The sequence below is a fragment of the Lepidochelys kempii genome, chromosome 5 (genome assembly GCF_965140285.1).
Source record: "Lepidochelys kempii isolate rLepKem1 chromosome 5, rLepKem1.hap1, whole genome shotgun sequence".
Taxonomy (NCBI): domain Eukaryota; kingdom Metazoa; phylum Chordata; order Testudines; family Cheloniidae; genus Lepidochelys; species Lepidochelys kempii.
In genome coordinates, this window is record NC_136384.1 from 45,037,020 (window position 1) to 45,062,376 (window position 25,357).

General features: G+C 38.9%; 1 protein-coding gene across 3 annotated transcripts in view; it reads left to right on the forward strand.

The window, feature by feature from the left end:
• The window catches only part of HOMER1 (homer scaffold protein 1), a 151,493-nt gene that overhangs the window by 72,148 nt on the left and 53,988 nt on the right, over nt 1–25,357 (forward strand). For 2 of the 3 annotated variants that reach the window (XM_073344146.2, XM_073344147.2), the window contains exon 5: nt 2,453–2,595. In XM_073344146.2, the coding sequence (XP_073200247.1) occupies nt 2,453–2,595 (143 nt within the window). Of the gene's footprint in view, nt 1–2,452; nt 2,596–2,670; nt 3,406–25,357 lie in introns of those variants that run through there. The other variant, XM_073344150.2, reaches the window with a different exon arrangement.

A 25,357-nucleotide genomic window follows, 5' to 3' on the forward strand; every position in this document is an offset into this window, starting at 1 on the left:
GAGCTAATAGATTCTTCATTCTGGATTGGAGTGGGAAGGAGGGAGGGGATTACTTGTGTATTATGTGATTTTAAAAAAAAAACAACAAACACATTTAACATAATACAACTATAAGTCAAGAATTACAGAAAACTTTGTTAAAAGGTAAGTTTGTGTCATGCCATTTGTGCAACTCTTTAAGATGTAAACACTGCATATATGAATCAAAAGCAAAATATGAACAGTTATTAAACATTTGTCAATCATGTTTTGACTCTCTTGTAAAGGCCAAGTTGAAAGTAATGTACAATTTTGACTTGAATATTTCTGGTTACACAATATCTGTTCTCTGGGGAGGTAAAGGAAACCTCCGCTTTCAGTCCTGTTAAAGAAAGCAAAGGTTTATTTGTCATCTGAAATTGGAACTCTGTGGTCTGGTTCTGTCTTGATACCCTCGTCAACTTTTTCTGCAGATTTAGTGATTTGGAGTAACTGGGTCAGATTCAGAAGTGGCAGCTCAAAAGGGCTAATATTTGTAAATTTAGATAGTTTTACTCCCTTAAAAACAAGTGGGGAAGAATGTGCACAATAAGGGCCTCATCCTTTAAAGTTAGGAGCACCTTTGACAAGGTGCTGTGGCCTTCAGTTCCCACTGAGGTTCCCACATACTTACAAGTGCAGTCTTTTCATAGCTCCAGCCCATGGGGTTACATAACAATAGCTTTTGTCCCCCACCTGTGGTGTTTAGATGGTGCTTGTAATTATTAGAATTTGGAGCACTGGCTGTTGGGAGTCTGAAAGGACAGGAAATGGGAAGGAGGGGGGAGGAGTTGAGAGGCTGGGAGAGAGCTACAGAGGGTGCAGCAGCATCTTGGTAAAGAGGTTTCCACTTTGAAAATAAAGTCCTGTTGAAGCTTGTTAGTACCTTGCTTGGTCAATACAACACCACCTTCCACCCACACCCTCAATTAAGAGGTATAAGAAATGCTAGAGACACAGGATGTGTTTAGTTATGGGAAAACATGGTGCTTCCTGTAACCTATTCATGTCAGGGAAATGATACACAGGGAAAAACTCTAATTCCAGATTTAGGATTCAGGCTAAGCAATGTTCCTTTTAAAATTAAAATTACAGTGAAATACATCTAATGACCAGGATTTAATAAATATTGGTTGCTTGACAGAGACCGCAGAACACAAATGTTCCTGTGTTGTCTTGTAGGGTGATGGAGATTGTACCAGTTCTGTACAGTAGTGGACATCTTTAAGTATAGTCAGGGATCCAGAGACCCACACTAATTGAGACTGCTCAAGGGATGGGCTGAGTCATGGCCGGTGTGACTTCTCCATTTGGGGAGGCTGCATGCACCTGGACCGTGGCCCTGCCCATGCTTGGCCTCCTCCCTGGAAGGCCCGCCCATGCTTGGCCTCCTCCCTGGAAGGCCCGCCCATGCTCCACCCCTGGCCCTGCTCGGCCTCCCCCCCTCACTGCTTGTGCCTCTTCGTCTCCTCCCGCAGGCTCTCCCACCCACTGGCCAGCCGCTCACACGCCTTTTCTCCCCCAGCCCTCCTGCCTGCTGCTCGCACCTCTTCGTGTCCCCCCCAACCTCCTCACTGGCTGGCCACTCACAATTTGCGCGCACCTCTACACCCTCAGAAAGGCTCCTTTGCAAGTGAAGTGGGGACAGGAAGAGGCAGAGCCTTGAGGGAAGTGGGTGAGTGGGACCAAGGTCTCGGCAGGCAGGCTGCTTGGAGAGGCTTAGTCTCCCCTGGCCTCTTATACTTGCCACTGATGGGCTGAGTCAATCCATAAACTAGCTGCCTCAGCCAGCACTAGCTAGGTCCAAGTCACCCTGGCTGAACAAGGTTTTCAGATAGACCCTTGTACAGATTTTACTATAATTGGTGTGCAGCTGAAGCTGTGATTGTACCAGTAGTAACTCTTCCACTTCCCACTTTCATTTTTTATTAAAGTAAAATGAGAAACTGCTTTTAATACTACTTCAAGGTGGTTACACTATGGTAAAATACAAAGTGAAAGGTAAGAGTTGTCGTCATGGTTGTGAAGAATTTTCAACCACTAAGTCTGTACCAATGTGTAGATAGAAGATAAGGGAAGGAAAAGAGGTCCAGGCACCCTATAAGCAGGAGACTGCATACTTGTTGATATATTGTACATATTGATGTGTACAGTCTTTTCATATAAAGTTTATTAAGTACTATTAAGTACTACTAAAGTACTATAAAGTACTATTAAGTTTCTAAATCATATCACATGATAGTTTGGGTATGGGTTTTTTTTTTTTTTCAAATTTGTATACCGATGATTTTGGGTGCCTCAGCTTAATGTCATTTTTAAATTAATAACCATGTACTTAAAAATGTTAATTTTTGTCTTTGTTTATATGCACATTGTGGCATAAGTTTAGTGTATAATTGTAATTTTTTTTTTTTTTTTTTTTTTTTTACTTAAGGAATCAGCAGGAGGGGACATTCAATCTCCTTTAACACCAGAAAGCATTAATGGAACAGATGATGAAAGAACAACTCCAGAAGTGACACAAAACTCGGAACCAAGGGCTGAACCAACCCAGAATGCATTGCCATTTACACATAGGTACAGATTCAGTTCACACATACTAATTAAGTAATACATGTTTACTTCATTGTTAAAGGGACCTTTTTTCTTCAGACTGCTCCAAAATGACCGTGTCATGAATTAAAGAATCATACGCCACGTCTACGCTACCTGCCGGATCGGCGGGTAGTGATCAATCTATCGGGGATTGATATATCGTGTCTGGTGTAGACGCTATAGATCGATCCCCGATTGCTCTGCTGTTGATTCTGGAACTCCACCATGGTGAGAGACGGAAGCGGAGTCGACGGGGGAGTGGTGGGTGTTGATCCCGCGCTGCAAGGACGCAAAGTAAGTGATTCTAAGTCGATCTAAGATATGTCGACTTCAGCTACACTATTCTCACAGCTGAAGTTCCGTATCTTAGATTGATTTCCCCCCACCAGTGTAGACCAGGCCTAATATTCTTTTTTAAAAAGCAAAGTACAGGACTCAGCTTCATGTTTGCAATTCAGTCTGCTTTCACAGAAAAATTATATAAGAAAATCTACTGAGGAGGTTTTTTGGAATTTCTCTTACAATGTGAATATTTTAGTACAAGCACTTTATTCCTGAATACAAGGTGTCCCTTTAACAAGAAGCAATACTTACATGCCTGAGACCTCAGCAGAATTAACTGCTTCAAAGAACTTGTTCCAATTAACTTACTTTTTTTGTTCACTTTCATATTATTTTAAAAGACTGATAACATTAGGCTCAGCCTTGTGGTGATAAGTTGTTGGAAGATGAATGTGTCTGTGTAATCCTGAAGTGCTATAAATTTAAAGCAGCCTTCTAATTAAACATCTCTCTGACCATTTAAAATATTCCTTAATGTTTTTTTCAAAATATAGAAGAAAGTTACATTTGCGCTTCAGCATGAATTATAATTCATTGAACTGAGCAAGTTTTGCTCCAGTGCCCCTTAGGAAAATTTAAACAATGTTTTGATTTAAAGTTGAAAGTTCTGAGCTAAAATGTATCTAATTAGAAATTATCATAAATGGGACGTTCTTTCTTTACAAGCAGAATAAGTAGAGCAGGGAAAAGTTAGATAAATATATAAGTCAAGCAAAGATTGAAATGTTAAATTTCTCTTAAATTATGAATTTGATTCAGTTTAAGAAGAGTTTAAAAATCTTAAACTGCTAAGATTTTTTTTTGAGAGACTGGTTGATAACAGAATCTTTTGAAATTTTGTGCGGGGAATTTAGGATGAGCAGAGACATGGACTTGAAATTGTTCAAGAATTCAGTCTTCCTTATGAAGAATGTGTTAACATCACTTGGAAATAACATCACTTGGAAAAGCTCACAAATTTTAGAACTCTGAAATACTCATCATTTTGCACTTAAATTCTTTGACGAGTGATTGCGTGTGTTGTCGTTTTTATATTTGAACTGTCACCAATGTAGTCCCAGTATGTTCATAGAGGAAATGGACTTTTTTTGAGAGAGAGAGAGAGAGAGAGAGAGTGTTTTTGAGGGAGGAATATTCAAAATACAGTAGATGCTTGTTTGCAGCAACAGCTTGTTAAAAGCAGCCATTGCTTATGAGCAACATTTCCCCTGGGACCACTTTTTCTACTGTGAATTGTCAACATTCCCCATAGCAACAGCCACTTAGGAGCAACATAGCAAAAGGACAGTGATATGTTGCTACTAGGGCTGTCGATTAATCGCAGTTAACTCACGTGATTAACCCCAAAAAATTAATCGCGATTAAAAAAATCAATCACGATTAATTGCAGTTTTAGTCATACTGTTAAACAAAAGAATACCAATTGAAATGTATTAAATATTTTGGATGTTTTTCTACTTTTTCAAATATATTGATTTAAATTACAACACAGAATACAAAGTGTACAGTACTCACTTTATATTTTATTACAAATATTTGCACTGTAAAAATGCTAAACAAAAGAAATAGTATTTTTCAATTCACCTCATGCATGTACAGTAGTGCAATCTCTTTATCCTGGAAAGCGCAACTTACAAATGTAGATTTTGTTTGTTTGTTACATAGCTGCACTCAAAAACAAAACAATGTAAAATTTTAGAGCCTACAAGTTCACTCAGTCCTTGTTCAGACAATTGTTAAGAGAAACAAGTTTGTTTACTTTTATGGGAGATCGTGCTGCCTGCTTTTTATTTACAATGTCACCTGAAAGTGAGAACAGACATTCAAATGGCACTTTTATAGCTGACATTGCAAGGTTTTTACATGCCAGATATGCCAAACATTTGTATGCCCCTTCAAGCTTTGGCCACCGTTCCAGAGGACATGCTTCCACACTGATAATGATGCTTGTTCCAAAAACAAGGAGTTAATTAAATTTGTGACTGAGCTCCTTGAGGCAGAATTGTATGTCTCCTCTGTGTTTTCCCTGTATTCTGCCATATATTTCCTGTTATAGTCGTCTTGCATAATGACTCAGCATGTTGTTCGTTTTAAGAATGCGTTTTGTCAGATATGCAATGAAAGTAAAGAAGGTATCAATGTGAGATTTCTAAAGCTAGCTACAGCACTCGACCCAAGATTTAAGAATCTGAAATGCCTTCCAAAATCTGAGAGGGATGAGGTGTGGAGCGTGCTTTCAGAAGTCTTAAAAAAGCAACACTCCGATGCAGAAACTACAGAACCCGAACCACCGAAAAAGAAAATCAACCTTCTGCTGGTGGCATCATGTGCTCTCGTTTTAGAGAGAGACACTCAGATGGTGAAAATGAACATGCATCGGTCTGCGCTGCTTTGGATCGTTATTGAGTAGAACCCATCATCAGCATGGACACACATCCTCTGGAATGGTGGTTGAAGCATGAAGGGACATATGAATCTTTAGCGCATCTGGGACGTAAATATCTTGCAAGGCCAGCTACAATAGTGCCATGTGAATGCCTGTTCTCACTTTCAGATGACATTGTAAACAAGAAGCCAGAAGCATTATCTCCTGTAAATGTAAACAAACTTGTTTGTCTGAGCGATTCATAGAATATCAGGGTTGGAAGGGACCTCAGGAGGTCATCTAGTCCAACCCCCTGCTCAAAGCAGGACCAATCCCCAACTAAATCATCCCAGCCAGGGCTTTGTCAAGCCTGACCTTAAAAACTTTTAAGGAAGGAGATTCCACCACCTCCCTCGGTAACGCATTCCAGTGTTTTACCACCCTCCTAGTGAAAAAGTTTTTCCTAATATCCAACCTAAACCTCCCCCACTGCAACTTCAGACCATTACTCCTTGTTCTGTCATCTGCTACCACTGAGAACAGTCTAGAGCCATCCTCTTTGGAACCCCCTTTCAGGTAGTTGAAAGCAGCTATCAAATCCCCCCTCATTCTTCTCTTCCGCAGACTAAACATCCCCAGTTCCCTCAGCCTCTCCTCATAACTCATGTGTTGCAGTCCCCTAATCATTTTTGTTGCCCTCCACTGGACTCTTTCCAATTTTTCCACATCCTTCTTGTAGTGTGGGGCCCAAAACTGGACACAGTACTCCAGATGAGGCCTCACCAATGTCGAATAGAGGGGAATGATCACGTCCCTCAATCTGCTGTCAATGCCCCTACTTATACATCTCAAAATGCCATTGGCCTTCTTGGCAACAAGGGCACACTGTTGACTCATATCCAGCTTCTCGTCCACTGTAAGCCCTAGGTCCTTTTCTGCAGAACTGCTGCCGAGCCATTCGGTCCCTAGTCTGTAGCAGTGCATTGGATTCTTCCATCCTAAGTGCAGGACTCTGCACTTGTCCTTGTTGAACCTCATCAGATTTCTTTTGGCCCAATCCTCTAATTTGTCTAGGTCCCTCTGTATCCTATCCCTACCCTCCAGCGTATCTACCTCTCCTCCCAGTTTAGTGTCATCTGCAAACTTGCTGAGGGTGCAATCCACACCATCCTCCTGATCCTTTATGAAGATATTGAACAAAACCGGTCCCAGGACGGACCCTTGGGGCACTCCACTTGATACCGGCTGCCAACTAGACATGGAGCCATTGATCACTACCCATTGAGCCTGACAATCTAGCCAACTTTCTATCCACCTTATAGTCCATTCATCCAGCCCATACTTCTTTAACTTGCTGGCAAGAATACTGTGGGAGACCATGCTTTCCTAAAGTCGAGGAACAACACGTCCACTGCTTTCATAGAAGGCAATTAGATTAGTCAAGCATGACTTGCCCTTGGTGAATCCATGCTGACTGTTCCTGATCACTTTCCTCTCCTCTAAGTGCTTCAGAATTGATTCCTTGAGGACCCGCTCCATGATTTTTCCAGGGACTGAGGTGAGGCTGACTGGCCTGTAGTTCCCAGGATCCTTTGTCCTTCCCTTTTTTAAAGATGGGCACTACATTAGCCTTTTTTCAGTCATCCGGGACTTCCCCCGATCACCATGAGTTTTCAAAGATAATGGCCAATGGCTCTGCAATCACATCCGGCAACTCCTTTGGCACACTCGGATGCAACGCATCCGGCCCCATGGACTTGTGCACGTCCAGCTTTTCTAAATAGTCCTGAACCACTTCTTTCTCCACAGAGGGCTGGTCACCTCCTCCTCGTGCTGTGCTGCCCAGTGCAGTAATCTGGGAGCTGACCTTGTCCGTGAAGACAGAGGCAAAAAAAAAGCATTGAGTACATTAGCTTTTTCCACATCCTCTGTCACTAGGTTGCCTCCCTCATTCAGTAAGGGGCCCACACTTTCCCTGACTTTCTTCTTGTTGCTAACATACCTGAAGAAACCCTTCTTGTTACTCTTAACATATCTTGCTAGCTGCAACTCCAGGTGTGATTTGGCCTTCCTGATTTCACTCCTGCATGCCCGAGCAATATTTTTATACTCATCCCTGGTCATTTGATTGGCTGGACAAGAAGTAGAACTGAGTGGACTTTTGTACATAATTCTACATTTGTAACTCAACTTTCATGAAAAAGAGATTGCACTACAGTACTTGTATTAAGTGAATTGAAAAATACTGTTTTTATTTTTACAGTGCAAATATTTGTAATAAAAATTAAATATAAAGTGAGCACTGTACACTGTGTATTCTGTGTTGTAATTGAAATCAATATATTTGAAAATGTGGAAAATATCCAAAATATTTTTATAAATGGTAGTCTATTTAACAGCACGATTAATCACGATGATTAATTTTTTAAATCCCGTATTAATCGTGATTAATTTTTTAAATTGCTTGACAGCCCTAGTTGCGACTAATGAGCATCTACTCTATTGCATTTCTCTGAAATCCTGAAGACAGGGTTCTGGTGAATGGGTTTATTTAAACTTGTTACATTTGCATGTTTAAATTTTCTATAAATATTTTGTATGAAAAGGGAAAGGGCTAAGTCAACAGTGTTTTTTTTAAAAAAAAAAAAAAATTATGATCATTGCAAGAACTGCCCCTTACATAGTTAATAGGCATTTCTCCTACACCAGTATAGTAAATGGACTTCCACCTTCACTGAGTATGCATGGAAAAAATTACTTTGGATGTTTTTAAAATGAACCATATGTGCCATTATTTTTTGGAAACTACAATGTTACAAAACTTTTTCTGCATTTCTCTTTTCTGTCTATTTCATATATGTATTTTGAGTTTTCTATTTAATATTCTATTATACTATGTTTAACTTTAGTAGCTAGGATTTGTCTTCCAGTATTTACTCTGTATTTTAGAAACTAACCAATTTATTTGAGCATAAGCTTTTGTGAAGTGAGCTGTAGCTCACAAAAGCTTATGCTCAAATAAATTGGTTAGTCTCTAAGGTGCCACAAGTCCTCCTTTTCTTTTTGCGAATACAGACTAACATGGCTGCTACTCTGAAATCTGTATTTTAGAGTGTCATTTATTCATGAAGTTAATTTTCACAAGGCCAGTGTTTCTTTTGCTAATGGGTACTTATAAGTTAGCCAGTGAGCCATTCATGTTTTTTCAGAAGAAAAGCCAAAGAAGGTAACCTTGTGAAGTTAAATTATTCTGGGTTAACTAGTTTATACTGTAGTTCAATACAGATTACAACAAGCCATTTTTCTAACTTCACTGATAAGTTCGATTGCAGATATTTATATAGCGGTATTTAACATTAAGAGAAATATTATTCTTCAAAGAGTTTTATTTGTGGAAAATGTTTCATATGAAAGTTACTTTTTATTGAGGATTATGAGAGCTCAGTCTTTGCTGTACTGGAATCCTGTATGTTTTCTGATAGATAAAAAGTTGCCTCTTTTCAGGAATAGCTCAATTAAGTAAAATCTGTTTTGTTTTTTTGTTTTTTTCAGCCTATGACAGAACTAAGTTTTGAAAGTCAGTTGCCTTGATTTTTGTATAATGGTTTGGTGCTCGGTTTAATGATGTCTCAATGGGCCAAATTCTATAGTGCATGTACAAAACAGACGTAAAATGAGCTTACATAGGCAAGTGGTCGTGGTCAAAAGTGCAAATCTGAGATGGGATTCTACAACGCTGAATGGACGAGTTAGATGCAGTTTGCATTGGTTGGTAGGGTACGCAGTGTTGATTTGACAGTTCAGTTTTGCTGTACAATTCAACTTGCAGATGCCTATAGGAAAACTGTTTGTGTAAAATACACACTAAACATTGTAGATTATCTGGGATTTTCACAAGAACTGAACTATAGACAGGAATTACACTCTGTAGTGCCTGCTATATCTTGACAGCATTTCGCAGTACTTGGCAGATTTGATCTACCTTGATATATCATTCTGATACTTCCACCCCGCCCCTCCAGATGTACAGATAACCAGTGATGGTTATTGACAACAGCACTGCTGTAAAGAACAAAGTGAATATCCCCTTTCATTGTCACAGTAGTGCATTTCTGAAATTACTACTCAGCAGTTGTCAGGTGTCTCCCTGGTGAATGCGTAGTGGCAATGTTTTTGGTTGTGAAGACCATTGGAGAGCGTGTAAAGGCTCTTATGTGTAGTGCTGGATTTTTAAAATGTTTAGTGTTTATTATTTTATTACTGATAGTGTCCACAGTTTACTAGGTACTTTCCAAACAGAAAAGCAGCCATGGTCTTTTCTCCAAGGAGTTCACAAACAGAGGGTAGGGAGAAAGGATACAACAAATTAATAGCAGAATAAAAGTAGTGATGGGCCATATTTTGGTAAAATAAGGTTAGCTTAACAAATTTATTTTTTCCAACCAATAGGGTATATATATTAGTCCCAATTACTCCTCAGACTTGACAGTATAAGTCAACTAGTTTTCCCACTGATGGCACAGTAGAAGTGGGTCTTCGGGAGAGAGCTGAATGCAGGGAGTGTGGTTGCCTTGAGCTCAGAAAATGCAGCTCATGGAAGAAGGCATGGGAGCAATGTGGAAGAAGCTGACAAATTGGCAGACAGAGCTAACTTAATGGACAGAGCTGAGGAGGCAGGAAGGCCATGCAGATGAGACAAGGACGGGTACATAAGGAGAGGGAATGAAAGACTTTACAGGTGGTTACAGGAAGCCTGAACTTGATCCAGTAGCAGAAGGAGAGACAGTAGAACGATTCAAAGAGGGTGATGTAAGAATAACAGTCAAAGAAGGGGATTTTAGTGGCAGTGTTGTGTGGACTTGACGTAGAGGATGTGGGTGTTGATGAGAACAGATGATCAGAGGTATAGGGGGTGGTATTTTAGTTTGCACCTTTCCTATTGGTCCCTTCTAGTCCGCTAGCACATCTACAGAACAGGTTTGATTTATAGTTTTCTCATGATGCACCCTCTCTTTGGCCAGCTATACTCCCTTTGACAACATACTCTCCTCTCTTTTCCTGTTAGTGGAGTTGCTTTTAATTTGCACAATATGTCAGTATCATAAGCAGGGCTGGCTCTAGGGTTTTTTGCTGCCCCAAGGAAAAACATTTTTGGCCTCCTCTCCCCCCCCCCTTTTTTTTGGCTTTTACACATGTTTGAACTTTGCAATGGTTGGTTTGTTTGTCTGTTTAAAATTTTAAAAAGTGAAAACCGAGAACTTGTAGTTAGTGAAATAAAACAATTTCCTACTACTGTACTCTTTAATTTTAACAAAATCACAATTACAAACAATTTGGGATTTGGGTTCACTATACACTGTAATGAAAAACGTTAGTGTCTTCTGGCGCTCCCAGTTTCTCATAAATTAAAAAATTATATGAACTGAATTTTTCTGGTTTCTATACTTGTGTAGTCTTTTAATAACTCAGTGAAATCTAAATTTTTTGCAGTGGTACTTTCAATTGAAATTAATGCGAGTCCTGACAAACGATTTTGAGACATGGTGGACTTCAAATAATTTTTTAGTAATTCAGTTTTGAGAAATTGTGCTCACCAGAGGCCACTGATACTAGTAATGTTAAAAGAATGCATAATTCTATAGCAGTGTTTGGAGTGAGGTGCTCAGGACTGTACATCTCGCCCGTGGGCCCCCAGCCCAATCTCAGACCCGGCTCCACCCTCCACAGAGGGGACAGTAACGGACTGAGTGGCTGCGGGGTGGGTCAGCCGTGGGGAGGGGGGCGGACCAGGGGCACCCGCCCAGCACCGAGCCGCCCGGGGCAGCAGGTCCCTTACTGGCCGAGGGTCCTGCCCTGATCCCAGGCTCCACTCCACTCTGGCTCCTCCACCGCTTGTGAAAAGTGCGGCAGGGGGCCAGAGCAGGGACTGCCCCCGGGCCGGGACCCCTGCACTGAGCCCGCCACCCCACACAGGGGCTCATTGGTTGACTGAACGGGGCCGGGGGAAAAAAGGATGGCTGGAATTGTGCCGCCCCTGGAAATGTGCCGCCCCAAGCACGTGCTTGCTTTGCTGGTGCCTAGAGCTGGCCCTGCTCATAAGTTTAGACTATTTTGCTCAGAAACAAGTAGCGTTTTGCACCCAAATACTAACTTACAGCACCATGTAAATCACCACACCACAGAGTTCTGGCTATTATGCAAACTTTAACTTTTAATTATTTTATTTTATAAATATTGAGACAAATTCTGCTTGTCACTAAATTGCTGTAACTCCATTCATATTCCATGACTGTAACGGAGCAGAGTTTAGGTTCAGTCATTTCAATTCAACCTTATTTGAAAAGTTTTAATAAAACTGCTACTAAGCATACTAAGTAGTCAGAATATCTTAAGGAGATCAGATTTTTTTTCAGCATATGCTAATTTGCACAAATATTCAATATGACCCTTACAAAGAAAGATAAACACATACAACTAAATCTCTGCCTATTGTCTCTGTTCAAAGTGAAAACTGCAGTTAGCATTGAATGATCCAGTAATACTGTTTTGCAGTTCAATCTCTCCCTTTTGCAATAGTTAACAGAGCAAGGTTAATGCTATACTATATATTAACTGAAACCTAGGATAAAAAATAAAATGATTTGTAGCCTATGATGTCACAAGTAATCATTGGCATCATACACTTTTTTACAGTCTTTTTTTCTTCTCAGCCCTGTCTAGGCACTGTATATCCTGTATATGCAAACTAGTTTTCAGGAAGATACTAATGAACTAGAGGTCATGTGTAAAGTAAAATGAGACCTTGTAAAATGCACAAATTATCTTCTCCCTTAACTTGAAAGGGTCAAGAAAGGGCTAAGATTTTTAATACCATCAGATGTCTTTTTTGGGGGGTCGGGGGTGTGTGTAATTCTTTTCCACATCCTTAGTCTGAGTTTTATTTTTAAATGTTAACCGTAAAATGGCTTTCAGAGAGAAGAAAGACAGTTAAGAAAGAGCACTTCGTTTGTTGAGTCTTAGAAAGCAGATCTAAAATTATAAGTTTAATAAATAGGTCAGTGAACTCCTGTCTTATTACTTTGAGTTTGCCTAGTAACTGTTTGATACTTTATAAAGTGTTTTCCTAGCAGAGTATATTTCAGTTCTCAATACCTTGTAAAACTATGTGATAAACTTCAGCTTTCAAAGGCTTTACTAAATAGGTGAGGACTTTTGTTTTTGACCATCTTAAAAGATTGTTTTTCTGAGCAACCATGACTTGAAGCTGTTACCTCACATTTCATGTAATACAAAATTTTATATATATATTGCAGTGCAAAAAATTTGTGGTATGCCAGTTAAATTAATGAACCTTTAAATATATGGTGTTATATTTTGGAAAAAGAAGTGAGTGTGCTACATAATGTTTTGACAGTAAACAGATTTATTAATAGATATATATTGCCTGTTCATTCAAATAATTCCTATTTTTGTATTCAAATAAGTTTTTTTAATAAGAAAATTTGATTCATTGCCTTAGTGAAAAATATAATTTTGTTTCAAATGTTGGTTATATCTTAGATCTTTTATTGTCTAGACTGAATACCATTTGAAAATGTTGCATGTAAATCCAGTGCTGTACCCAAAAAAAACCATGCTGCTAATCCATGTTTTTCTATGGGTTTTCATTAAAGGTTGTATGCAGAAATCTTATTAGTAGATCAATTTGCTTCTTTATTTTATATGTTACAATTGCACTTTTGGTAAAAGATTTAATATTTGTGGGTTTACATCTGCATTATAGTGAAACTATATTTCGTGGATTATGCTGAATTCTTACTAAGTTTGTCTGAGTTACAAAAGAAAAGTTGAGAGTTGAAATAATTGCATTTCCTGACTTAGCGCATATGGAGATAATTTGTACTGGAATCCAGATGTATATTTTCCCTTTATATTGTCATATTTAGCTTCTTTTGCATGGTCTTAAAAAAACCAGTTTTGAGTGAAATGATTAAATTTAACCTTTTATAAAACAATATTATTGTTATAGTTTCTCTAAGTAGTAACCTAAAGAGAGCTAGGTTCTTTTAAAAGTTTTGAGGACACTTATTGCCTTTTTATAAAATTAATCGGTCCATAAGTGACCAGTAACTTTTTCATTAAAGATAAGTTCTGTGTGTATTGGAAGAACGCTAATGGATTCAATTATTTTGTTGTGAAGAGAAACGAATCCATTGAGGTGTGCTCAAAGTGGTGTACTTTACCCATTAAACAATGTAATGTGTTCTCCCTGCCAGCACTGTCATGTAGCCACTAGTGGAGGGGGGAGGGTGAAGTGCGAGGACGGACCGGCCACATGTGGCTTTCACTTCAACCACCATGTCCTTCACTACTAAGGAGCACCTGTCTGTGTGCTGTCCTCCTATCCTTTGTGCTCAAGAAGAAGTTCAAGACCAGTATGCTGGTTGCCCACTGAACAGGTGCATAGGGGGAGGGAAGAGTTTCCTGTTTTCCCCCTTCTCCCTGGCACTCCTCCATTGGCTTCCAGAATTTAGGCTAAGGAATTTACTATCAATAAAAAAATTAAATTCATATTGTTTGTCAATGGTATGTTCTTAATTTGAAAGAAAAATGTTAGCCAACCTTAACTGAATTCATTTAATTCAAATCTTTGAATTTCTTCTAAAGACTTTCCTAGTTGTGACCATCCCAGTAAGTAATAAGGAATTTCTAGATTATATATTAAGGCCTATGAAGACATTCAAACTGGAAAGTGTTACACTGAATATCAGATTTCTTTGCTAATGTAACTAAAGGTAAGTATCAGTCTCCAAAAGTGGGGGGAAAGAAGGCTTAATCATACTGTTATAAGTATAGACATAAAGCATACATTGCTAGGTACCTTGAAAACTCATGTACAAAACTGAAATCTGCATTGGTTGGAGCTAATTTTAGCAAACATAGGAACTGGTGATAACTGTAACTAAAAGCCATAAACCCTTAGAATACTCATTTGTCACTATTAGTTTGACTAATATAAAACAGTCTATCAAGCACATTCTTAGAAGACCAAGACAATCATTATGTAGTTTACATAAAAGAATGTTCATACAATCTACATTGACATGCTATTTTCTTCTCCAGCTTATCACAGCCATAAGAATTCTATATAAAAATTAAAAGTTGGAGATAGCTTGCTTAGCGGAAGAACTTTATTTCTAATATCGGGAACAGCCACAGTCTTCAACCATTCAAAAGCCAGATCTCTCAAACCCTGTATTTAATATATATATTTATTTGATGATAAATACTATTTATGGTTCCATAAACCTGGTTTGTGTCCTTTGGTACTTAAAAATAAGGAATCAAATTCTCTGCTGGTTAAGAGAGTTGTTTTTAAGCATAGCCGTTAGGATTGCCCTGGCATGTCTCAAGAATACAAATATTTGACACTCATTATTCCTATTCAAATGCCACTCTCGCATATAGAGTGATGAGTTCCTTGTCCTTTTGAGGCCCTGGTGAAAGAGCTCTATCCCATTCAAATTTTGCTGAGATTGTAGGTTAGTGATAAGATTCCTGCTGTTTGATTAATATTTATCATAGTTTTTTCTTGTAAATGTCATTGAGAGAAGTATGTTTTTATTTTAGTTGTAACATTATATGATTGTTTTGTGTTTGTCCATGTGTGATGCCTCTGATGTTCTTCTATGAGATAGTTTGGTCTGAAATGCTGTGAGAATACGTACACAGTTTACAGTATCATGGGTTTTAAGACTGTGACCCTTATCTTCCTTCCAATGAAGAAATCTTTAGGGGATGAGTTGTAGGGAAAGCCTTCTATGAAAGATAGTTATGTCATCTTGTGGTGTTCTTACACACACTTCCATCTTTCAGCGTTTTTTGTCATTGCTTGAACACTAGAGCACTGCAAAGAGTAGATTTAAACTGCATGATAAGACCTTCTTCATTGTAGGATTAGGGATTCCACACTGCCATGTTTCATTCAGCAAATATCTATCTTGTATTTATGATAGATACAAATACAAAAGTTGGAATTCCAACTTTTGTCACAAAGATCTTTCCTGTCAAACATCTCTCTAAACACCTTAAAATATTTAAATCTTGTCACAGAAAATGGACACCAAATAAATGTTGTGAATTCAAGCAAAGTGTATTCCAAAATGATCAAGCAGACTATCATGAAGCATTTTAAACAAGAAATACACAGTTTTTGTGGAAATGACAGTTCTTGAGTCACCAGTGGTAAGAGGGATGAAGAATTTACTTCTATGTATTTTCTGAAACAACAAATGTCATCTTACTTGGATCTGAAACCACAAATGTGTATTTGGTCAAAGGTAACTCCTGAAAGGCCTATTGAAAGCTTTTCTTCCACCAAAAAGGTTAAACTGATAAAAAAAAATTTGCAGCTATTAGGAATAATTATGATAAAGATGTTGATCCAGATAGCCACAACAATACTTAAGATAGTCACGACTCTTCTGTAAGAAACGTGCCTTTTATGAAAAATAAGGGTTCTGCTCTCTCAGGTCACACATCGCCTATTTAACCAGATCTCTAACCAAACCTAACTCATCAAATTGCAGTAACTATACTTGTGTCTCAATTGGCGAGAGAAGTTCATATGTGAAAGTATTTCATAACCAGAATACTCTGCCTCTTCGGAGTCCTAGCTGAATATGATAATACTTACAAAAATGCTTTAAATTGTCTTCAGAAATGAGGTACCCAACATTTGTACTCATCAAAAAGATGACCATGAATTGGTGACTTTTGTCAATCTGTGAGGGGTCATGTTCACCCTTCACTTTGGTGGGGAAACTCTAAAAGGTTTGAAATTTGACTGTTTGTAGCAAGATTATTGCAATCTTTCTTGCAGGTAAGAATATTTTACTCTCATTCACGTGCTACCTGCTTTCCTCTGCCTCTCCAAGTTAGAGCTGTCCAAAATATACCTGAGCAGCCTTAAATTGTTAAATTTAAATAACAAATTTAATATGCTAGGAGAAAAGAAACGCACTGATGAAATGAAGGAACAATATAAACATTCTCAAAAAGAAAAAGGAGTACTTGTGGCACCTTAGAGACTCACCAATTTATTTGAGCATAAGCTTTCGTGAGCTACAGCTCACTTCATTGGATGCATGCTGTGGAAAATACAGAAGATGTTTATATACATACAAACCATGAAAAAATGGGTGTTTACCACTAGAAAAGGTCTTCTCTCCCCCTACCCCACTCTCCTGCTGGTAATAGCTTATTTAAAGTGATCACTCTCCTTACAATGTGTATGATAATCAAGGTGGGCCATTTCCAGCACAAATCCAGGTTATCATACACATTGTAAGGAGAGTGATCACTTAGGTAAGCTATTACCTGGTACCTCTAAGGGCAAAAGTTTTAATGAAATACAAAAGAGAAAAGATTTATATAATTATAGTTACCTCTGCTTCCAGACAAATCTTCCCTTACATAACTCCACCTCAATAAACTAAGTACCTAACTAGATTCTGTATCATCATCTGGTTCCTATGGAGCAGAAGAAAGGCTTGAACTTACGTTTCAGATGTCTGTATTCCTCATGGCTACTAGAAAGAAGTCCAACAGAAGGGCATATAAATTTAAAGAGCAAAAGGCTTAAGATATGGCTTGCAGGCTTAAGAGCCTTTCACTTCTGCTACAAAATAACTGCTTCACTATCTTTTATTTATCCAGGATAATCTCAAGGTTAATTTGGTGTTGGTTTTGACTTTTTATGAATACATAGAAGATAAATTCTTCTCCTAATTTCCGGTTGTCTGATTTAGCCAAGGTCTGATGCCTCTAAAACCTCCATCTAATGTTCTTTAATAATAATACCTAGCTGTTTTATATAGTGCTTTTTCATCAGCACATCTCAAAGTGCTTCACAAAGGAGATTAGTATAATCAGCAGTAAAGGACAGTGCAACAGTACCTAACAAACTCTTCAGCTCCCCAGAGTCCATGGGCTCCAAACCAGCTTTCAAGTAATTTATGCTGAAAACTGATTTTAAAGTGGTGTGCATTTAGTGCGCGTCAAGTTTTGCAAAGACAAGACTGTCAGGTTTCACACTTGAAAATCTGTTACTGCACATGCACAATAAACTTTTTTGAAAAAAAAACAAACAGCTTTATTCTTGTTATGGTCAGCACTAGCTTCATATAGTACTAAATGCAGACTTGCATGTTCATCACAGCTGGGCTAATGGATTCGCACTGCACCTTTTTAATATTTTTAAAAATTCATATTTGACTGAAGAATCCTCTCTGGTTGCTAGAGTACTGATCAGTCATCCAGGAACCAGGTTCAAGCCTCATTGGGCTTTATATAAAACTGAGGCTGTCATGCAAAATAAAGTTGGGGGGAGGTTTGGTGTATGCACATTTCTTAAAATAAGTGGTTTTCCCCTCCCCCTGCAGGCTCTTCATTTTCCCTTGTTGTTTTATCCCTTTGCCTCAAGTATACCCACTGCAGTTTGTCCATTCTCCTATTCCTCTCAAGTTCCTACAATACATAATTCTACTTTGCTGCTCGTCTTTGCTATGTTTGGCTAGAATCCTGCTGTTTTTAAAGAAACAACATGAAGTATTTCAGAGATCAGGGCCCAAATTCAAATGTGAGTGTAAGTATGTCTAAGGAAACCTACGTTGGTGTAACTCAAAAGGAATGTATCAAGAAAAGCGACTACAAGCAGAGAGTAGTTTATTTTAATTAGAATTCTTCTGTCAATTATTCCTTCCTGAAGATTGACAGGGAAGCTACCTGAACATAGACCACTTTTTAATTTGTGCTTTGGTGTATTAATGAGGTTCTCCTTTCAGGTCACAGAACAATTTTACGTGGAAAGATGAGTTCTCAAAGTTTCAATGTGTATTCTGGGAAAGCATTTCAACCCTTTAAATTTTGTGTCTAGGAGCACAAGTAGTTCCTTCAATGTACAGTATTCTAGCAGCGAAATGTTCAGCCTGGCCTGGAGGTCAGAATACATGTCTTCAGACAGTGAATTAAGTGTACTGGAAATTGCTATATTTGAAAACGTTCCCTTTAAAATTTCCCGTAAGCTGCTGGTACAGAGGGAGATCTAGCAACCCTACAAATAACTGTTTCCCAAGTATGGTTTAATGAGGTTAAGGCTCAGTACAGTAAATAACATGGCCTTGCATTCTAATGTTGGATACGCCCACCTTAGCTCCTTTAATATTACCCACAGTGCTTCCAGCTTGGGCCTGGGTCAGCTGACCAAAACTGAGTCTTAGAAGCTTGTATCTTCCCCCATATACTTTGTATCTTGTTTTTTCTTTGTTTTTGTTTTACCTTTTTTCAAAAGGCGAGTGGAGGACTTTGTTCTCCATATAAGCTTCTTTCATGCCAGTCTAGCACACATCATGTAAACTTCAACGAATGCCATTTTTTTTAATAGTCGGTATTTGCCAGCAGATGTCATAGTTATTTCTTATAGTAAAGAAAGGGGGGTTGTGATATTTCATATGGTAGGTAACTAATGGCAAATAATGACTTTTGAAATGCCAACCACTGTACGGATTGCTCTTTTTAGGCAACTAACACTGACTTTATTTGAGGATAGTAGGTATCTTTTACTGTTCAGGAGTCCTCTGTTGAACCTTAGAATCGCAAAGATTATGATGATTTTGCTGGAATCAAGGAGGTTTAGTTATGTACTATAAATCTCAGAGTCTCCTACAAACACGGTCAAAATTTCTGAGCAGATATCTCCGACAATATTGTCAGTTTGGAATTTTTGTGTGTCTCTTTATTTCACTTGCGTTCCTGGAGTGGTTGGTGACTATTGTCATACTGTATTGTGTTTCTGAAACTTAAAGGGTGGCTGACCTACTGGAACTGCTTTTTGAATCTAGAGCAGTTTTTCCGGACTTCTGAAAGCTGAGCCACTTCAGAGAAATGAAAGCAATTGTGCTCCCACTCCTCACTTCTTAAATAAGCTGTTAAAAGCTTAACCATTTTCAATTAGACATTTTCCCACCCCCTTCAACTAATTCTTTGTACACTAATGTACCCCAGAGGAGGGACATGCTCTGCACTTCGATAGACTAGTCTAGAGATCAGCATTAATCATCACCACCTGCTGCAATAATTAGGGTTGAAAAGTTTGTTTGTTTGTTTGTTTTTTACCACAATTGGAGTTTATAAGGGCCCTATTATGTATGGAGCAAGTGAAGTTATCATTACCCAATACATCTCACACCAAAGCTTATACCACAGTGAACTTCAGATCTTAATAGCTATTGATGAGTCTCTCAATTCTCATGGTGAATTATCAATCATGGATTCACCCAAATTGTGTTTAGGAAATTCATGAAGTGTTTTGTTCAGTAATAAAATGCTGTTATTTTCAGAAGCTCTGTGCGCCCCCCACCCCACAGCCTACCACATTATTTCTAAACAACTGTATTTGTGTCAGAACAAGTTTCTTAGTTGGAAGTTTCCTCTTTGGCAGTGTCTGTAGAATCCTTCACCTATAACTTCTAAATTATTTACCTTAAACTAAGAATTCTTTTCTTTTAAATTAAATAGGGTGAGCTGAATTCTGAACTCTGCAGAGGGGCTGTCAGCAGTTGATTGCAGCTCCCAATCCTGCACGCGCCCCCGCCCCAGCCTGGTATAAGTTAGGTCTGTTGAGAAACTCTCTATCTTATACCTCTGCTGTGAAGTCTTTCAGTGACTATAAGCCAGTGGGAGATCAGACATGGTATTGCTGAATGTTCTTCTGCCCTGGAACACCACTTTATCTCCTTCTACACCTGAGGTGAGGGGGAGACAAGCACAGGAGCTGATTCTATTGCCTCGGCCAACTTTGTAGCAGTAGAGTTCCCCTGTGCAACTTTGGACTGCCTGCACAGGCGCCAACTCCATGAGTGTTCCGGGGCTGGAGCACCCCCCAGATCAGCTCCTTCTCCTTCCCCCCCAGCACCTCCCGCCCACGAATCAGCATCTCCCACCCACCACTATCAGCTGTTCAGTGGTGTGGAGCAAGGGCAGGGTGCATGCATGGGAGGAGGTGGGTGGGAAGAGGCAGGGCATGGGTGGAGCAGGGGCAGGAAGAAGCAGGGTGGGGTGGGGGCAGGGCCTTGGGGGAAAGGATGGAGGGGGCGAGCAACCCCCGGGAATTGACAAAGTCAGTGCCTCTGGTTGCCTGAAGCTGTAAAGCAGCTGTACTGGGCTGGAGAATCCAGTCCAAGTCTCTACATGTGTGTTGGCCTGGGCAGTTTGGCAGAATGACTTATCTTTGATCGATCTTACATTAAAAACTAGACTTAAAGAGACACTTTAATTTCATGATGGTGCTGATGCCCGCATTTAAGAGTCCTCCAAGTTTTTGGAGGGAAAAAAAGCGCAAAGCTTTTAAAAAGAACATTAAATTATTGGAACTACTGAAATAATTTTTGAGTTGTTTGGTGGTTTGATGAGTCAAATAAACACTCAACTTCATCAAGATGTTACTTTGCCTTTAAAATGCATCTGAAATTCAGGATATAATATCTGGCATCTCTATAGCACTTTTTAATACCAGGAGATCACTTTGCATCACAGTAAAGGAGGAGAACGTATATCCTAGTGCGTTAGGAAAAACTCCTGTTATAACATGAAAGCCCATGAGATCTTAAACGTTCACACAAAGCAGACGGCTTGCTTTTAACAACCTCATTCAAAAGGCCCACACAGCGTTTATTTCATGGTACTCTATGGAATCTGTTATTTTTGTCAGATTAATTAAAGGATTCCTAAAGATCTTCCCCACCCCCAAATTTGAAGATGTGCTATTGCAGAAGAGTCTAACTGATATAATAAATTCTTTGGGGAACTGCAAAGAGAACTGCTCAGTCAGACCCCTGTACTTACACAGAGCCCCACTGAATGGGGCTTTCATCCATCCACATAGCTCTCTTTAGAGGATCAGGCATTTATTTGTGCCTGGGTAGCCTCCTCAGTTGAATACTGTGTTTTGTTGTTGCAAAGTTCTTACTAACTGGGATTGTCACAGCGTTACTTCATTCGAATTTACTTAAACTTTATGAAACAGCGTTAAGGCAGAATTATTTTTCCTCCTGTAAGAAAATATTAATTTTCTTTTAGCTATTGTCATTTACAACTTTTATCATCACTGTTACAAGTACGCTAATCAGATTTATTTTTTACTGGGATCTGTATGTTTATCAATATGCAATATTGTAGCTTCTAAAGATGATAATCTATTCATTGGAGTGAAATAGAACTGTGCTGTGTATGCAGATAGTACAGCTGTATTAAAGATGAATGACAAACTTTTATAATTGACATCCTACATGTTTGTGTAGGAACTTGGCTCCTTCCCACCTCTAGCATATGGAGCCACTCCATGAAGGGTACTCCCAACCCAAGCAGAAGTAGTCACCACTGAGCCTTATTGGATAGGAGGAATCTGTGTAGCGACAGATCCTCCAAACCCACTTTTGCCATCCTCTGGCTCACCTATACCTTGTATGCTCTCTCCCGCTACCTATTTGGTTTTGCTCTAAAAGGGGGCTCTACCTGGAGGAGGAGGCTGGATTTGCCCCTAAAAAGCAAAGAGTGAAAGTTCACTGAAATGGGTTAAAACAACTTTGAATTTCCACTTCACTATAAACACAAATTCATAGATTCCAAAGCTCAAGGGACTACTGTGATCATCTAGTGCTAGTCTGATCTTCTGTATAACACAGGTGAGAGAACTTCCCCAGAATAATTCCAGTTCCAAAATATCAGAGTTCAGTATAAAGAGGCTTCCAAAGCCTGCATGTAATAGTGACATTAAAAATTGTAATTGACCATAACCATCCAGTATTAATCCATATGATGTGTCCAGCATACGTTTTAAACTCATTTTACTCACATGCAGAGCAAGAATTAGAGTATAGTGTCTAGAGGTCCCAGTCAAGGATCAGGGCACCATTATTCACACACCTAACAAAAAGACAGTCCCTGCTCCAAGAAGCAAAAACCATGAGGAGTCCTTGTGGCACCTTAGAGATGAACAAATTTATTTGGGCATAAGCTTTCGTAGGCTAGAACCCACTTCATCAGCTGCATGGAGTGGAAAACACAGAAGCAGGTATAAATACATGAAAAGATGAGAGTTGCCTTACCAAGTGTGAGGTCAGTGTAACGAGACCATAGAGGTTACAATTTGAAATATAAAATGAGAAGAGGGGATTACAACAAACAGACCAGAGGAGTCCGTTGTCTGTCTTTCTGGTTATGTCCCATAATGGTCTAGTTTAAATGTGAATTTGAATGTAAGTTTTAATGATGGGGTGTAGCTTATGGGCAACATTATTGCTCAGGATAATTATTTTTTGTCACAGCATGGCAAACAGAAGCCCCTTGAAATGGAAGTTCAGTGATGTTATCTCTTTTCCTAAAACTGTGTTGTAGTTTGGGTTTAGGAGCAGGTATACAGATGGAAATGAGCATGGAGATGGACTTTTTATTAGCTGGTGTTAGATGAGAGTCACTTCTCTATCCCATCCTCTCTGATCATCTTGAGAGAAGATTTAGCTTCGGTGGTGGGGGGGGAGGGTTTACAGTTAAGGGCAACAGCTCCAGGGGTGCTGGAACAATTTGTTAGTGAGGGTGCTGAGAGCCATTTAACAAAACTGTAAATCCTGTATATGATGAAAACCACTTCAAACCATGGGATTAGCAGCAGCACCCCTAATTCCAGTACCTATGAATAGCTCCCTTCTTTGGACATAAATTTCAAGATTTTGAGAGGCTTTCAGGATCTTAACAGTGCTAAAGATGCCAGTAAACCTTGACCTCAGAAAATTTGTCTCTTTGGGTTCTGTCAACATCACCATAAATGCTAGTGGCAATGGGTAATATTGCCAAATAAGATTTCATACTCCTTCTGAATCATATAACCTGAAAAATCCTTAGAGTCTAGAGGTTAAAAGGTAGCTCTATTTCTGCCTCTGTTTGCTGAGACTGTAATCTAGGTTGCCAAATAGTACCATTGGACCACCAAACTAATTTTACAGTGATCACCATAGAGCCATCAGATGCCAGCAACTTTTGGTTTGTAGCAATGCGCATTGGATTCAAACTGATAATCTAGAGGTGAAAGGCTGTACAACTTCTTATCAACCACCTGAGCCATTTAGTCAATAAAACCTTGAGGCTTTGTTTCTCTTAAACATGTGTCCAAATGAGAAAAGCCAGCACACTTCAAATGAATGAAGAGGACAAAATAAAATGTCCAGGATACTTTTGACCTCTTTCCAATACACATATACAAGGTTCTGTTATCAGGCCATTCATTATAATGAACTTTGTTACTAGAGTTGCTATCATTGCAAATCTTGTCCAGTTTAAGGAAGAAACAAGATGATCACTTGATGTGTGATAATGGTGTTCCATCATTCTGTCATGACACACCCAATTTTTTAAATTATTTAAATTCAAAGGATTGTGATATCCTGCAAGGTGTTTTTGTAGAGGATGTGACTGTGGTGTAAGAATTGGAAAGAATCTTATGAAATTCAAATCAAGTGAAAACCGTGTGATTTGATTAAGCCAGTGTGGGTCAGTCAAAGGAAGCTAACCCTGAAATGTTTCTAAAGCTCAAAATAAACTATGCAATTGGATAGTTTATCAAATAAAATCTTCCCATAACAGAAATGAGATCTTATTCTCCTTTTCCATAGTTAAAAATGGTGAGTGAAATGTAAGTAGACTCATCATGTCAGTATAAACTTAAGTCTAATTGATCAGGCCAGAGAGCTGTTTCACTTTATTCAGCCTCAAGTTTCAAATTTTAAAAATAAAATGAGTGACAGTATATATCCTGTAGAATTGTCAAGTCATGCTTGCCAGAGGCTTGCGTATTGACATGTGGGCCAAGTCCTTAGTGAGCTCATGTTGAGTACACTTGGAGAAAGATGGTTTTAAGTTCCCTGAGTTCTGTTACTTGGGGATTTTTTTCTGGCATTTTTAACTACAATGTTGGTTACTGGGGGTTAAAATGCTGCCACCGGCCAGAGCTTATTTTTCCCCCCTACACTAGTGATCTCACCAGTGAAGCTAAGACAGTAGTAGCAATTGTGGAAAATTCTTTTAGGAAAAAAAGGTTAGTGTGGGCAAGGCTTTGGAGGCTATGGCTGGAGGAGTCTGAAGATCCTCTTCTCGATTAAAAGTATCATTTCACCTTGCCCAAAACTTACAAACCATCCAAAAAGTACAGATGGCTATTTGCCCCACCCAGTCTGTTTCCCATGACTTACTTCAAGAGATGAATGACATAAACTGGCAAAAGTTTAAATGTTTCTTTGAAACTATTATTTCAGTAGACTGTTGAACATACTCCTCTTGCTCAGCTATTTCATTCTGTAGTTTACAGATAAAGATGCCTAGGCCTCTGCCAAGTTCATTCATTCCAAAAAGGTGCTAACAGAAATCTAAGATACTTCAGGACCTGCAACTTCACTTAAAGGTCCTTCATTTGCCTAGGGATCAAATTAAACTAGACACTATCGGAGTCCAATGAATGAAGATCCAGCACTGGTTATGTAAAGTATCAGTTACCTTGCTTATTTCATATTGTCCACAATATTACTGTAAATAGGTTTAAAAAAGTAGTACCCAACTGTGTATGGAAGACCAAGTCAGGGAGGAAACAAAGGGCACAAACCAGGCTTTCATAAATCCTCTCATGGACCACCTTCCCATTACCACTCCATTTCTCTCTCTCTCACACACTCTCTCTCTTTTAAAGCATGTTATTGTGGGGAACGCAAGAAAGTCTCTGCTGATCAGAAATTGTCCATAGACTATAATTTCAGAACCACTGTTCTCTACCAAGGAAGCTTGTATCTTTGCATGCAAAAGTGAAAGTTTGACCCCTAGGAGCCTTTTTCCTAGACTCAGATTTGGTTTAAGTGAAACTAATTTGATAGTTTTAGTCTAGTGTAAAATCCTGATGTAAAATGGCACAATTGTCAGTATCTGAACTCACGGGAT